At 38.0% G+C, this 16,725-nt stretch overlaps 1 protein-coding gene across 1 annotated transcript; it reads right to left on the reverse strand.

Moving 5' to 3' along the window:
- Window positions 1–4,033: 4,033 nt before the first annotated feature.
- Window positions 4,034–12,193, reverse strand: LOC108541301 (oocyte-secreted protein 2). The gene is made up of 4 exons (XM_017890771.1): window positions 11,449–12,193; window positions 8,243–8,421; window positions 7,118–7,221; window positions 4,034–5,125 (listed from the first exon to the last, which is right to left on the reverse strand). The coding sequence occupies exons 1-4, from the start codon at window positions 11,597–11,599 to the stop codon at window positions 4,915–4,917; spliced, it is 645 nt and encodes a 214-aa protein (XP_017746260.1). The 5' UTR covers window positions 11,600–12,193; the 3' UTR covers window positions 4,034–4,914.
- Between the last annotated feature and the right edge of the window lie 4,532 nt (window positions 12,194–16,725).

A 16,725-nucleotide genomic window follows, 5' to 3' on the forward strand; every position in this document is an offset into this window, starting at 1 on the left:
ACAGACTTAACGTTATCTTTACCTTATGCAACACTTTAGAGGACTCGGTGAAAATGTTTTGCGGGCTGACTGACCAGTGTGCTAATCACATCTGCATCTGGGGCCTCCCTGATCCATTTTGTTTCCCTAGGGCTTAGTGATGATTAGGAAACTGGCGTGAGGGGTAACTGTCTTCTGGCTTTCAGATGTTGCTTAACACGTTGTTGGAACAGGAAATACAAGCAACAAATACGGGTAGACAAGTGGGAAGAGGTTGTGGGATGGAGGTAGAACAGAGTTAGTTGCATAGCAAGAAGAGATAAAGTCACACTGTCAGAGAAGCATCTGGAGAAGGGAGGTGGTCACCCTGGTACTTCTTTTACATGATGTGCCAGCAACGGTGCTATGTACCTTATATGCATGATGACATTCAATTCTCACATGCTTAGAGAGGTTACTTTGCCAATATCACAGATATAATAATAATGCTGATTATTGTTTAAATGTATTAAATGATTACTACGTACAGGTCATTGTTCTAAATGCTTTACATGTGTTAATTCTCACAATAACCCAGGACCCAGGTACTACTATTAACCCAATGTTATGGTAGAGAAAACTATGGTATAGAAATGTTACCCAGTTTTCCTAAAATTTAACTGGAAAAGCCCTGTGCAAAATCTCTGTTTTGTACAATGGTGAAGCCCGAAGTGTGCCAGTTATCCTAATATGATTGTTAAAATCCCTCCTTTCAGTTTTTTTCTTTTTGTTTTTTTTTTTTTTTGTTTGGTTTTGTTTGTTTATTTGTTGAGATGGTGTCTCTCTCTGTCGTGTAGGCTGGAGTGCAATGGTGCGATTTTGGCTTACTGCAACCTCCACCTCCTGAGTTCAAGCAATTCTCCTGTTCCCACCTCCTGAATAGCTGCGACTACAGGCATGCGCCACCACACCCAGCTAATTTTTGTATTTTTAGTAGAGACAGGGTTTCACCTTATTGGTCAGGCTGGTCTCGAACTCCTGACCTCAGGTAATCCACCCACCTCAGCCCCCCAAAGTGCTGGGATTATAGGCATGAGCCATCACACCTGGCCTCCTTTCAGTTTCAAAAGTGGCCAAATTATATACTTATCCTAAATAAATGTCCTAAAATAGGACATGATAGAAAGATCAGAGCCAAGTGACAGGGAGTAAGGAAGTGGGTAACGTGAAGATTCAAACCACAATCCTTATGAAGGTCACAGGGCCAGGCCTGAGAGAAAGGCCCAGAATGAGGGCACAGCCCCTGATCCATGCCCCAGGGGAGTCTGGGAGACAGAGAAGTATGTTCACAGCAAGGAAAGCGAGGTCCTAGTCCTACAAACGGGACCATAACTGGGGACATGATCACAGCAAAAAGAGAGCGGGCCAGACACCAAGACCAAAGCATAGTGTGTGGGGCAGAGATTGTGAATATGAAATGAGCGGGGGCCCAGCTGCCAGAAAATTTCTGCACAGGCGCTCTGCTGGGAGAGCCGGCACCTGAGCCCTAGGGCAGCGGCTCTCCAGGGTCTACGCTTAGGAGCGAAGGAAGGGACTGAGGAAAGAGAAGACGGAGGCAGAAGTCAGAAGGAAATAGCCAAAAGGAAGGTGGTAAAAATAAGATCCTTCCCTCCCCGTTTTAGCCAGAACCATTGCAAATAGAATACTGAAGAAGAAAGAGATAACAAGAAAACGCCTTCAGTGAAGAAGAGAAAGAAATCTGAAGAAGTGAAAGGAAAGAGTGGATGCTTTCAACATGCTCGTTTTGAATTTGGAGCTGTAGAAAAAGCCATGAAAGGAAGTCACTTAAACTCTAAGACTGCAGTTCTCCCATTTGTAAATTGAAGACCATAGTTTCCACTTTGGGGTATTAAGTTCGAATGACAGAATCCATGCAAAGGTCTTAGTACCTAAGATCTTCACATGAGTTCAAAATAAGTAATAAAAATGATTGGGGTCTTTCTTCAGTTCCTTAGAGAGAGGATGATTGTTGAGAAACCACTTTCAAAGGAAGAGTCACAGATAAAAATTTAATATGCTTACCATGGGCAACATGATGTTTTGACACGTGTGTATTTGTGAAGTCATTACCACAAAGCAGATAATTAATCTACCCATCAGATCATATAATCATCTTTTTTTTTTTTCTTTGGAGGTGGAGAGAATATTTAAGGTCTCCTAACAAACTTCAAGTATACAAAATATCCCCAGAATGTATTTATCTGATTTTACCTCATTAAAGCAGAGGGGGGAAAAAAGTAAAATAAATACATAAAATTATTTTATTTTTTATTTTTATTATTTTTTGAGACAGAGTCTTACTCTGTCACCAGGCTGGAGCACAGTGGCACAATCTCAGCTCGCTGCAACCTCCACCTCTGGGTTCAAGCAATTCTCCTGCCTCAGTCTCCCGAGTAGCTGGGACTACCGGTGCCCACCACAACGCCCAGCTAATTTTTGTGTTTTCAGTAGAGATGGGGTTTCACCAGGTTGGCCAGGATGGTCTCGATCTCCTGACCTCATGATTCACCTGCCTTGGCCTCCCAAAGTGCTGGGATTACAGGCATGAGCCACTGCGCCCGGCCTGGCTTAATTCTTAAATGTTTATGTGAATTTAAGACAAATTACTTCCTCTTTCTGAGCATTGCCTACAAAATGAAATGGCAGGATTTTATCCTTTTTAAAGGCTGAATAGTATTCCTTGTGTATGTACACCACATTTTGTTTGTGGATGGATGCTTGGGCTGACTCCATATCTTGGCCATTGTGAAGAGTGCTGCAGTGGACATGTGAGTACAGATATTTCTTTGATATACTGATTTCATTTCCTTTAGATACATACCCAATAATGGGATTGCTGGAGCATACTGTAGTTCTATTTTTAATTTTTTAAGAAAACTCCATAAAGTTTTCCATAGCAGTTGTACTAACTTACATTCCCACCAGCTGTATATAAGGATTCCTTTTTTTCTACATCCTTGCCAACACTTATCTTTTGATTTTTTGATAGTAGCCATTCTGACTAGAGCGAAGTACCACATGATCTCACTCATATGTGAAAATAAGTAGAATAGTGGTTACCAGAAGATGAGGAGGGGCGGGGAAGGGAGGGGAGGAGGAGGGATGCTGAGGGATTCATCAACAAAGCTAGAGTTAGGAGGAATAAGTTCTGGTGTTTTATTGCATGGTAGGATGATGAAAGTTAAAAATAATTGTATTATATATTTCAAAATGGCTAGAAGAGAGGTTTTTGAATGTTCTCATTGAAAGAAATAATGCTTAAGGTAACAGATATGCTAAGTACTCATTACGTGATTTATACATGTATTGAAACATCACATTGTAGCTGATAGATACAAGTATGTGTTAATCATAATTTGTTAAAAAAAAAAAAAAAAAAGAAGAAAAGGAAGAGAAGAGGTTTTAGAGCCACCCTTCTAAAATCCAGCCACATCATCACTCTTTATCTTGTACATATGTATTATCCCACACTCAATAATTTACTTTGTTTTTAGCAAACATTCACCTGCCCAATATTCTCTCAAACCGGTTTATATAAAATAATTTTACTTCCATGTTCAAGAGAAACACTATTGCTCAATTTTAAGTTTTATTGAGCAATAAATAAATTGCTTGAATAGCAATTGTTTCCTAGAGAACTAAAGTTCAGCAACTTAAGAAGACTCCAAGCAGTAGAGTATAGTGGCTAACGTACAAAGAGAGAGTACAGAGACAGACCTAGAGGCAGATTGCCCGATTTTAAATCTTGAACCAATACCAACAAGTTGTATGACTCAGGCAAATGATTTAACCTCTGTTTGTTTGCTTATCTGTAAAACTGGGGTAATAGTGATATATTTCTCTCTTTAAGAAGATTAAATAATTTATCGTAATGTACTTGTACCATATTCTGACACTTAGGAAGGCCCATAGAAGTATTACCTCTCAGCTGCATATTAACTGCCAAAGACAGATGTTCACTGTGACAGGTTCAAATTCTTTATTTGACAAGTAAACAGCTATAGGCGGCATTTTGTTGAAAATTGAATAGTATCACTTTAACTAAAAATAATAATAACCAATATCTTGGTAAAATTTGCTTCCAGGAGGATGTAGCATCCAAAACATACATTCAATAAACTATTGAATAGCCAACGGCACAGTTCAATTTTCACCCTTGATATAAGAAATCTACCAAAATTAGAAGTATTTTTGGATATATTATACATATAGACTCCCTGTTTAAAGAAAGGAAGCTGTATAAAGTAAGTGTTAATAAATAATCATTTAATGAATGCTCTTAGGTGGCAGGATAACTCTTTGCTTAACCAACTCAACCAATCAATTATTTTGAGTGTGCAAGAAACATTCTGAGGAAAAAGGAAAATCGAACATCAAATTTCAGTTAAGGGAGTGGTTATTTGAGCTCTAGAAAATAAATAGAATTTACTTCTGGAATAATCTAAATAGGCAGTCACATTGCATTATTGTTAGGATTCAACTTTACTGATTAATAGCAAAGTCTACATGAATTAAAATATCTGCACATAAAAGGGTTTTGTCTTTCATGAGAGTTAATATGTTAAATTTTACACTATGCTCAAAGTTTTGCCTCCTGCACATTTATACGTCTCTCTCTATTCTTTCTTCTTCCTGAAAAATATTAGAACATATTTATTGGAGGTTCATATCAATTAGATCAAGTCATTGTCATTGAAGACATATTTCTGAATCTTCTACACAGAACAGAAAAAAACTTAAATGTATAATATGAATTACCTAATAATGTTAAATTAATAAGCCATACCCCTACTGAATACAAATATTTAGAAATACACATTCACTAATCAACTGATCAGGACCTTTACTGAAGTAGGGTTTTTAGAAACCAGAGACTTAAGGAGAGATATACACCAACTATATTTTTGCTCTGAAAAAACAAAACTGTTTTCCTGCAAAATACATAATACCAGCTTCAAGTTTCCATTTCTCCTTTAGCTCAGAGCAAGTTTGACTAGAAGATAATAATCCTAACTCTTCTGCTGTTGTCTGAAAGTCAGCAATAAAAGGACTAGGATCCAATTTTATTTCATTCTCAGTAGAAACTGGTGTAAGCCACACTGATTTCCTAAAGAAAAGGGAAACAGAAAGCAGATAGTGTTGGCACACTTGGGATCAAGTCAGTTTTACCGCTGTTTAATGTCATGATCATTTTCAGAATAGTCATTCAGGAGTGTGGCATAGAGCCAGCATACTACGCCTTCTAGATCCTCGTGGACTCTTGGAATAGGATTTGAGCAGATAGGATTACAAAAGAGCTAATTCCAGATAGTCTCCCCATGATTTCTGCATCAAACATGGAGTGGAAAGATGAATAGTCTTAGATAATTTGTGATGCTTGCATTAGAAGAGTACCAATGTACCCAGCAAAACAGACTCAGCCAAATGGATCCTAAGAACAGTAAGTAAACGCCACCAAAGGCTTAATCTGACCCACTGCGGTGGTGGCAAAGTTCTGTATGTCAAAGTGAGTAAGTGAATATGAGAGAGAGAGAGACTGCAACATTAAAATTCACGCACCCAAAACCTAAACAGACAACTTTGTTGGCCAAGTCTTCATTTTTTTAAGGAAAGTAGGTTTCAAGCAACATAGTAATTTACTATCAAACTAGGAATATCTATTTATCATTGTTACTCTGGTAGCCTACAGAGGCAGTAGTTCTGGGGCATTAGATCAGAACTCTGTGTTGCTCCAAGCATTGGGTAGTTTATAGAATTGAAAACATATGTATGTGTGTGAAAGATAGACAGAGACAAAGAGGTGGAGACGGAGAGAGCACGGAGAGAGCAGGGAGAGAAACAGGTAGAGACAGAGACAGGCAGAAAGACAGACAGACAAAGACAGAGCGAGAGAGAGACAGAGGCAGAGCGAGAGAGACAGAGGCAGAGTGAGAGAGACAGAGGCAGAGCGAGAGAGAGGCAGAGCGAGAGACAGAGAGACAGACCAGAGAGACAGGAACAGACCAGAGACAGAGACAGACAGGGACAGAGACAGAGAGAGAGAGACAGAGAATCAAGGGGTGGTTTCTATTTAGAGTTCAACTACTTTCTAGAATATCACTAAACCCCTCAGCCTTTATGAAAATAAGTTAAAGGGAAGAGTAAAAGTATTAACAATGTGAATGGACTTAATGCCATTTATATCCTATTCACGTGTGTGTATTCCTCCTCTGTTACTCCAAATATCTTCTGAACTGAATAGGACTGAACTGTACACTTAAAATGGTATTTTATATTATGTATTTTTTACCAAAATTAAAAAAAAAATCTGCCTCCCCCCGAAAAAAAGTACTATAATCACATTAAAAGACATTGCACATTGGCTGAGCTCTAAGTTCTTATTTTGATGTCAACTATTTCCATATATTAAGCAAGGATACAATTTGTCCTGTGGTTTGAGATGGTTTCCAAGATTCATCACTCAGATTTATAAAACATAAATATTTCAATGGCATGGTTAAAAAAAAAAAGTGTATCAGGATACCTTTCCACTTAGTCTCAAAGTTCACACGAGGCTCTTGGTATTCAATATCTCAGTTCCACAAAATTGCAAGCAAAGTAAATTTAATGATTAGGCTGATAAGCCCTTCCTTCATGAATTCTCCATGAGTTAGTATCAGCTGAAGGTTTGGTTTTCTTACGTTTTTAGCCACTTACTCTTATAAGATGAAATTGGGCAATAAAATGTATCAGAAAAAAATTGTATAAAGGACAAAATATTGAAAGATAGTATCAATGCTTAATTGTATCACTTACTAAAGGTGACTGAGTATTTAATGACTCTGCTTTGTAGTTATTATAAAATGACCTAGTTACACTAGATTGTCTGTTAGGACCATTATAAATCTACATATTTTTATTCTAAAATAAACATTGCATTTAAAATATGAAAACATTTTAAAGTATTCATTAAAACATTTGTGTAAATACTAATTTGGGCTTTGTTTACAATTATGGGTGAATCGTGTTATATTCTCCAAAATCTATGCTTCTGCAGAAGCTTCTCATAAGCAAAGGTAAAGCTAAAACATTCCAAAGGAATCAGATCTGCTGGACTTACCTAGAGGCAGAACACTCCAAATGGATTTCCTCCGGGTTGTGATCTATATTCCTTGGGGTAAAGTATAGCTCGGTTTGAAAAAGAAGAGTTTCCTCGGAAATGACCTAGGAGAGCACAAAGTTTCAGTGGAAGATATTTGGAGTAACAGAGGAGGAATACACACACGTGAATAGGATGTAAAAAACATTCATAATCTCAAAAATGGCTAGTGTCATTCTTAGGTATAAATGAAGAGCTGACAACTCACTGGGACAGAAGAGGACCATCATCCTGAAGAGTGAATTTAAAATGCCTGGGGACAAAACAGTCTTAATTCATTGCAGCAAATTTAAACTGCCACTTACAGCCATCTCTATGATTCATTAATGAAAAGGTTTTCAACAGTTCTTTTGAGAAAGGTGATTTGTAAGTCACATAACAGAGTGGTTTAAAGCACAAGCTTTGGAGAGTATTCATCCTGGTTTGGCATCTAAACTACCACCATCAAGGGATGGATCCCTGGAAAACTTGGTAAAGCACCTTCTGAAACTCCGAGTTCCTAATTTCTAAAATAAAATACCTTATTCAAAAATGATCATTATCACTGGTCACTGGCCCAAAATATTTGTGTAGTGTGAATATAAATTGTTTAAATTTGGGAATCTAAGAGAAGATAATATCCCAGGATAACAACGCAGTTTAGGATTTGTGCCTAGCCGAAGAACAAACAAGAGATTTCATTTTCATGAAAATCCATTATATGTTGACACAAATCCTCATGGAACATGGAGAGATTTCAAATTACCTAACATTGAAAGTGATAGAGCTTCCCAAGATTGGCGACCTCCCACATTAGAAGAATTAAATAAAATTTAAAGCAGTCTGCTAATATTTAGTAAAATATAGTAGTAGCCTAAAGGCAACTTAGAATCAGTTCACTAGCCAGTCTATAAATCTGTGATCTAAGGTCCTGTGCACACAGAATGACCCAATATTCAGTGAGAAATAATGAGAAATTCCGTTGTCCTCTGCCCATAAATTACTACAACGAGAAGCAAGGATTATTTTTTTAAAAGACAATTTTAATATTAGGCATAAAAGTCTGACAAAACATTTAGTATTTTTACAAACAATCACTGTTCTCACCCTTGTCCTGATGCCACAATCATGAACAAGATATATAAACTCATATACATATGTATGTATCCAATTTGCAGGGCAGCCCATTCCCAGATGTAATTCATCCGCAAATATATACAGATTTCTGCTTTCTGCAAGTGGGATAACTGAGACCATCAACCAGTCCAGAGAGCAATTTATTTTCACTGTGGAAAGAACCATATGAAAAGCATCAGAAGTATGTCTATCTTAAGAAAGTGTTCAAAGAATAGTCAGTTCTGCCCTTTGCGATAAACAAAAGGCATTTATTTCTCTGGCAAGGGTAACCATGGCTTAAAGGTTTTCTGATAAACATTATTAAGATTATTTTCCAAAATATCTAATTATGTCCCCAAGTAACTAGATTTCAGTAATTTCATGGGGGAGGTGGGAAGATCAACATGCAAGAGTGAGAAAAAGCATAACTGGGCCGGGCACAGTGGCTCATGCCTGTAATCCCAGCACTTTGGGAGGCGGAGGTGGGCGGATCACGAGATCCATTCTGGCTAACACGGTAAAACCCCATTTCTACTAAAAACACAAAAAAATTAGTCGGGTGTGGTGGCGGGCACCTGTAGTCCCAGCTACTTGGGAGGCTGAGGCAGGTGAATGGTGTGAACCCAGGAAGCAGAGCTTGCAGTGAGCTGAGATCTCGCCATTGCACTCCAGGCCTGGGTGACAGAGCGAGACTCCAAAGGAAAAAAAAAAAGCATAACTGTATAGCCCCTTAATTTCTCCTAAATAAGTTATATTCCATGGAGGGTGATCTATTTAGGACAAAACATAAGGGGCAGAAGTGAATTGCAGTGTATTAGAATAAAAGCGATATCATCCCAGTATACTTTTTGGAAAGAGAAAGAGGAGAGAGAGAAAGGGTGGTTCTAGAACAGTAGAATTCATGTCTAGAGCAGCCAGCACCAGAAACAATCTCAGCCATAAAAGGAAAAAGAAAGAGAAAGCCCCTTATCTGGGATGTTAGCTCCATGCAAGTTTCGTTGTCAAAGCCATCTTTATCCTCTATATGTAAATCGTCAGTAAGTCAATCATCATCATTATTTGCAATAGATTCATTTGGAGGAACTGAGTCTTTTCAGCATTAAGAAGTACATATTTATATTATTAATGAGCAAGTGGCCACAGAGGACTCCACCACCACTGGAGCTTGGAAGTCCCGCCTTTAGTGAGAAATCAAGGTAAGACAATGCACATTTCAGAAAAGGAGTAGAGGAGGCAAGTGTTCTTGCCTCATAACCTTTAAACCACGATTCTCTATGTGTTTGAAATACTGTTCTCACATCACCTAGGAAAGATGATCAGGAAGGTCCTTCCTTAAGGAAAATAAATTCCAGCAGCTAAGATTAAAGATGGATGGAAAGGATAAGTGGACACGGACACACAGAAAGCCCATACTTATGATTTCACTGCATTTTTTTCACACTAACCTTAGAAAGTCGAGTTTGGGGTTTGTTGTTTTTTTTTGGTTTTTGTTTGTGTTTTTTTTTTTTTTTTTTTTTTTTTTTTGAGACCCGGGGAGTCTCACTCTGTCGCGCTGGGCTGGAGTCGCAGTGGTGTGATCTCGGCTCCGCCCCTGCAAGCTCTGTCAGGTTCCCGGGTTCACCGCATTCTCCTGCCTCAGCCTCCGAATAGCTGGGACTCCTGCTGCCACGCCCATTTTGTTTTGTTTTGTTTTGTTTTGTATTTTAGTAGAGACGGGGTTTCACTGTGTTAGCCAGGATGGTCTTGATCTCCTGACCTCGTGATCTGCCCACCTCGGCCTCCCAAAATGCTGGGATTACAGGCGTGAGCCACTGCGCCTGGCCTGTTTGTTTTTGAGACGGAGTTTTGCTTTTTTTTTTTGAGACGGAGTCTCACTCTGTCACCCAGGCTGGAGTGCAGCGGTGTGATCTCGGCTCACTGCAAGCTCTGCCTCCTGGGTTCAAGTGATTCTCCTGCCTGAGCCTCCCGAGTAGCTGGGATTACAGATGCCCACCACCACACCAGGCTACTTTTTGTATTTTTAGTAGAGACGGGGTTTCACCATGTTGGCCAGGCTAGTCTCGAACTTCTGACCTCTGGTGATGCACCGGTCCAGGCTTCCCAAAGTGCTAGGATTACAGGTGTGAGCCACCATGCCTGGCCAGAAACTCGAGTTTTAGTTTGACATTGTCTCAAATAGCTGAGAAAAGCCTTAGAAACACACATAGATACTTTCACTGCAGCAGAATCTTCCTTTGCTCAGGCTTCATGAAAGACAGGGACTAAACACCCTACCCACCCTAGATAGCCAGAATTCATGGTCGTTCTTTCTCTCCATGTGCTGTTCATTTCAATAATTAACTGAAATGGTTAATTATTGAGTGGTGAGCTGCACTCATCTAGGCATTCTTAAAATTCATCTTAGGTAAAATGGAAAAACATCAGAAGCTATATGCGGTCTTTGCTTCCAAAGGTGTTACAGGCCGAATGGGTAAGAAATTGACTTATCGGTTTCAAAGAAAAACTCCATTTCAAATTAAAAAAAGAAAAAAAAGAGAGAGAGGTCTACAAAAAGAAACCATAAAGAACATAAAAAGTAATATTGAAATGCTACTTTACAGATTACATTTAGTCAGGCCTTGGAGCTGGCAAGCATTTGGATTCCAGGCAAAACAGAAAAGATACATTGGAATCAACTTGTAGCCAGCAACTCGCTGACTTAGCTTTCTTCTATTAACTTTGCAGAACCGTTGATGAGTTTAACATGAGTGAAGTTCAGAGCAGTCTTTTTAAGGGAACAAAACAGCAATAATATCAGCATCAAGCAAAAAGATGAGTCTGGAAGCAGGAAGATCAGCTAAGATGCAACTGAGTACCTTACAATATGATACAATCAAGCACCAGTAATTCGCAGCGGGTTTGAAACGTTAGACTGAAGGAGAGCAAAGGACTATTCCTGAAGAACCTCTGCAAATGAGTCTCAAGATAGAAGACCAAAAGAGAGAGAGACAAATAAAAGTCTGAGAACCGGGACATTGAGGCAGAAAGAGAAAATGTATCCTCCGTGTATTGACACAAGTCTACCTGGCCTGAAAGCTTTTCTTCTTCTAGCCAATTAGAATAAGATCGGATTTCTTCAGGGAGTAAAACGCCTGCATGGAAAGCGATCATTATGATTAACTCCTTCAAGGAAGCATTCTCTAAAACTTGTTATTTACCATGGAGGTTCTCAGCACCAGTCCAAATCAAGACAGCGAGGAGCATCAAGACTTCTAAAGCCATGGAGACCTTCATCTGGGCAGACCTCCAGCACAGGACAACTCGAGAAACAAGAAGTGGTGACTGGTTTAAGTGATTTTTATATGGCATCCCATGGCTCAGCTGCCTTCGTTTTCCTCCTTATTTGGGTAGTTCACAGGATGCACTTATCACAGGGTCAACTACCTAAAGGCTGAGACTCTCTTGATTATCCAAACACTGAAGCTCAAAGAGACATATCAAGAAAAAAGTGTTATTTGATAACAGTCTGTACAAGGCCTGTCACAAACATCAGGAGGATGGCATGGCACGCAATGCTTCCAGTAAATAGTAAATTACAGGAAACTGTTCTTACTAACGTTCAGGTGTTGTAAGTTTCCATCTAATATGAGAACAGCCTAGAGCTTTCACACTTGAAATCAAAAGACTATTATTTCTTCATTTCTATGGGTTTGGCTGGAAGAAGCAAAGCAGAAATGATAAAGTGACTTGACCAGGAACATAAATCCCTAGGAACAGACAGGCACCCAAAGGAAAGCCAGGTCTATTGGTGTTAGGAAAGTTGACAAATCCATCTGTGTTCTTTCTAAATTAATGTGTTAGTAACTTTAGTCATTTCAAACCTGAGACAAGAGAATATTTTATATGTATATATATACATACATAACTTTATTGGTATAAGAAGTTTATATGTATAATTCATTTCAATACTCAAGGAGAATAAAAGTTCCAGCCATAGATTTTATTATTGTATTTTAAAAAATGTTAGTCATGGCCTGAACATGACTGCGTGGTTTTAAGGAAACTTGAAAATCAAAGGCTAACAGTAAATAAAATTCAAAGAGGCTGAATTAAATGCCTATTATTGTTTTTAGTCATATCTGAATTATATTTTCAATGTTACAATCTGCTGTCAAATTACTACATACACAGAGCTTCCCTATGTATTTAAGAAGGATTTCCATTTCTGACATGACATTCTCTTGTGGACAGTGAGATCCCCAGAGCTGTGACCCACACAGTGCTCTGCATCAGGAGAGCCTGGAGTACCCAGTCGCCAACCACCAATGGGGAAAGAGTATTAGAGAAAGAAACGGTAAGTCTACACATTATTTTTTCATCTTTTTTTTTTAAACATTTTTCTGATGTTGTGAACATTTTCAGGGTCTAAAATTTAGTAGCTTCATATGGAGCTTTTAAATCTTGCCTATGTAAAGCATCTAATATTGTTTCAAAAGGAATCATTGGCCAGTTTCTTGTATTTAAGTTTGAGAAAGTTAGTTAAACAAGTTAAGGCTCCTATTCATACTCCGTAAAAAGGAGATATATTCTCTCTAAATTTATTGTGAATAAGACATAGCAAATGTAAACAGTCTCACTCAAGTTAATAGTGTACAAAAAATATCTAATATATGACTATTTCCTCTGTCTTGAAGCACAGTTAGTAACAAGATTTTATGCAATGTTTTGAGGATTACTCAAAGCCGTAGAATGAACAAAGTTCATTTTCCAAAAATTCCAATTTTAATACAGAATTTTACTGTGAAAGAGTAATGGAGTTTAAATATAACTTTAATGTAAAATAGATGGAGATAAAGCAGAGATAAAACAAATATTTTAAAACAATTTATAACTTAGGGAAATGTTGCAACTATAGTACAAAAAACTTTATTTTTCCTGAACCTTTTGAGAGTAGGTGACTGACAAGATATTCCCTTGACCCTAAATATTTTGAAGTATATATCCAATAAATAAGGACATTCTTCTACTACAGTGGTTCTCAATAATTGGACCTGAGATGATGGAGGGGTCCATGGGGTCAAATCTATTTTCACAATAACAATAACACATTTTCTTTTTCACAATGTTGACATTCACACAGGTGTGCAAAAAAAAGTGGTGGGAAACGCTGCTGCGTCTTGAGCAGTAATCAAGGTAGTGGCACAATGTGTTAGTTTGTTAGTCATCATTGTAGTCTTCACACACTCACAGTAAAGGGGAAAAGCCAGTTTCACTTAAGTCTTGAAGCAGTCAAAAGTATTTGTTTTATTAAACGCCAACCCTTGAATGCATGCCTTTTTAGTATTCAGAGTGATAAAATAGAAAGTATGCATAATACACTTCTGCTGCATATCAAAGTATGAAGAGTGTCTCCAGGAAAATCTGTGCAGTTATTGGAGCTGTGAGCTGAACTAGCCGCCTGTAACCCAGAACACCATCTTTACATAAAGACTGACTATCGAACAAACAACGATTATTTGCCCGTGGGTATTTGACATTTTTTGAAATTGAATGATGTAAGCTTGTCACTTCAAAGAAAACAGCTAACAACAATTAAACCCAGTGATAAAATTCAAGCTTAAAGGAAAAATTTGAATTTTGAAAAAGTTGTATTCTCTACTATGAGCTTGGAAGCTCAGTGGTGATATCTTAACTATGATTTCTTGTATTGCATAATAAAATGTCATCGTTTAAAACATCTGCATAACTCTGAACCTAAAACTTTCCAAATTATCTGCACATGATGTTACAGAAACATTCAGGGCAAAGCACAACAGGGACCAGTGGATTTTAATGGGAATAAGTATGAAGAGTTTATTGATATATTTTCAGATCCCATGTTGCAACAAACCTCGAAGAGACTGCCCCTTGGCAAGTTTTGGTGCAGTATCAAAAAAAAAAAAAAAAAAATAGCCAGTTATCTGAAAAGGTTTTTAAAATACTCTTCTTTCTTCCAACCATGTATCTGTGTGAGGCAGGGTTTTCTTTATGTACATTAACCAAAGTGACATATTACAAAGACTGAATGCAGAAGCAGATATGATAATTCAATTGTCTTCTAGTTAGCCAGACAAGAGACTTGCAAAAATGCGAATATAAAACAATGTCACTCTTTTTTTGGAAAACAGCAATTTTTCACTAAATGTTCACTATTTTATGTTAACACCTGTTGGATTTATTAGTTATTTAATTACTTAATAAATATTTTTAACTCACTTTTAATTTTTTTTTTTTTATACTTTAGGTTCTAGGGTACATGTGCACAACGTGCAGGTTTGTTACATATGTATGCATGAGCCATGTTGGTGTGCCGCGCCCATTAACTCGTCATTTACATTAGGTGTATCTCCTAATGCTGTCCCTCCCCCATCTCCCCTCCCCACAACAGGACCCAGTGTGTGATGTTCCCCTTCCTGCGTCCAAGTGATCTCATCTCACTTTTAATTTCTAATGTGGTAATTTGGAAGGATAAAAGCCATATAAATAAAAGCTCTTCGTAATTCAATATTTTTCATAGTCTAAAGGAAGTCCTGACATCAAAAATTCTGAGCAGCATATATACCCAAAAGAAAGGAAATCAGTATATTGAAGAGATATCTACACTGCCATGTTTGTTACAGAACTATTAACAAGAGCTAAGATTTGGAAGCAACCTAAGTGTCCATGATCAGATGAATGGATAAAGAAAATGTGGTACATGTACACACGGAGTACTATTCAGCCATAAAAAGTAATGAGATCCTGTCATTTGCAACAACGCGGATGGCGCTAGAAGCCATTATGCGAAGTGAAATAAGCCATGCACAGAAAGACAAACATCACATGGTCTCACTTATTTGTGGGATCTAAAAATCAAAACAACTGAACTCATGGACATAGAGAGTAGAAGGATGGTTACCAGAGGCCGGGAAAGGTAGTAGGGGGGCGACGGGGATGGTTATCAGGTACAAAAAAAATAGAATGAATAAGACTTACTATTTAATAGCACAACAGGGTGTCTACAGTCAGTAATAACTTAATTGTACATTTTAAAATAATGAAGGGTATAATCAGATTCTTCATACTGCAAAGGATATATGCTTGAGGAGAGGGATATCCCATTCTCCACGGTGCGACTATTATGCACTGCATGCCTGTATCAAAATATCTCAGGGACTCCATAAATATATACACCTACTATGTACTCACAAAAATTTAAAAAAATTAAAAGTCTGAGCAGCCAGCATTATCACGTTGTGGCTGCAAAGTTGTTTAACGGCTATAGAGTTACAGTTTTACAAGATGAAGAGTTCTGTTCACAATGTACAGATGAAGAGTTCTGTTACACGCCAATGTAAATGTACTAAACACTACTGAATTGTACACTTAAAATGGTTAAGATGGTAAATTTTATGTTACATAGATCTTATTATTATGTTACATAGATCTCATTTAGATATGTAAAAGGCAAGACTGTAACTTTTTAAGAGAAATACGTAGGACAGAATATCTTTGTGACATTCCCATAGGGAAGGACAGAATATCTTTGTGACATTCCCATAGCAAAGGACAGAATATCTTTGTGACATTCCCATAAGGAAGGCTAAAGGTGGAGGTTTGGAGTGGGAAAGGAATATAGGAACGTCCATGTTATACATACTTCGGTTAAACACTGTTTTGAACAGCCACGTTAATGTGTTGTAGAGGAAAATGAATAACTGAGTCTACCTTTTAGGGGTAAAGTCCAGGATAGAGATGTAACTTGAAGCCATCAGCATACAGATGTTAATGAAAACAATGAGATTGAATAAACTCTCCAAGGGAGTGATATGTATAGATGGGGTGAGCAGTTCAATGTTCAATCCCTAAAAACCCCAATAAACCAGAAAAGAGAAATTTCAACCAGGGAGGATCTCCTCAAGACAAACAGTGATCACTGAGGAAGGATGCTATTGCAGAAGCAAGATTTTTTAAAATTTGGCCAGAAGAATTAATATATCAAGAATATACCCAGAGACACATCATACTGAGAATAATTTTTTCCATTAAAACTAGGCACAAAACAAGGCCTATAACTTTGCTATTGCAGAAAAAAAAAAAAACTTATTGCATTCCAACAAGAGACAAAAAGTTTATATATTTGAAATAGTTACTTTTTGTTTGTTTGAGACAGAATCTCACTCTGTCACCCAGGCTGGAGTGCAGTAGCACGATCACGGCTCACTGCAGTCTCGACCTCCTGGGCTCAGATGATCCTCCTACCTCAGCCTCCTGAGTAGCTAGGACTACAGGCACCCAACACCATGCCTGGCTAATTTTTGTAGAGACGGGGTTTTGCCATGTTGCCCAGGCTGGTCTCAAACTCCTGGGTTCAAGCAATCCACCTGCCTTGGCCTCCTAAAGTGCTAGAATTACAGGTGTGAGCCACTGTGCCTGGCCTGAAATAGTTAATATCAATATTAGTTTCAGCTGATATA

The sequence above is a fragment of the Rhinopithecus bieti genome, unplaced genomic scaffold (genome assembly GCF_001698545.2).
Source record: "Rhinopithecus bieti isolate Rb0 unplaced genomic scaffold, ASM169854v2 scaffold_19722, whole genome shotgun sequence".
Classification (NCBI taxonomy): Eukaryota; Metazoa; Chordata; class Mammalia; order Primates; family Cercopithecidae; genus Rhinopithecus; species Rhinopithecus bieti.

Bases quoted from the DNA above. Each gene is read 5' to 3' on its own strand.
- LOC108541301 (XM_017890771.1), bottom strand. From the start codon at position 11,599: ATGCCATATAAAAATCACTTAAACCAGTCACCACTTCTTGTTTCTCGA. The intron at 7,222-8,242 runs GTGAGAACAGTG...GTGCTCTCCTAG, and splicing joins ATTGTGGCATCAGGACAAGG to GTCATTTCCGAGGAAACTCT. The intron at 5,126-7,117 runs GTAAGTCCAGCA...CCTTTTCTTTAG, and splicing joins TTGGAGTGTTCTGCCTCTAG to GAAATCAGTGTGGCTTACAC.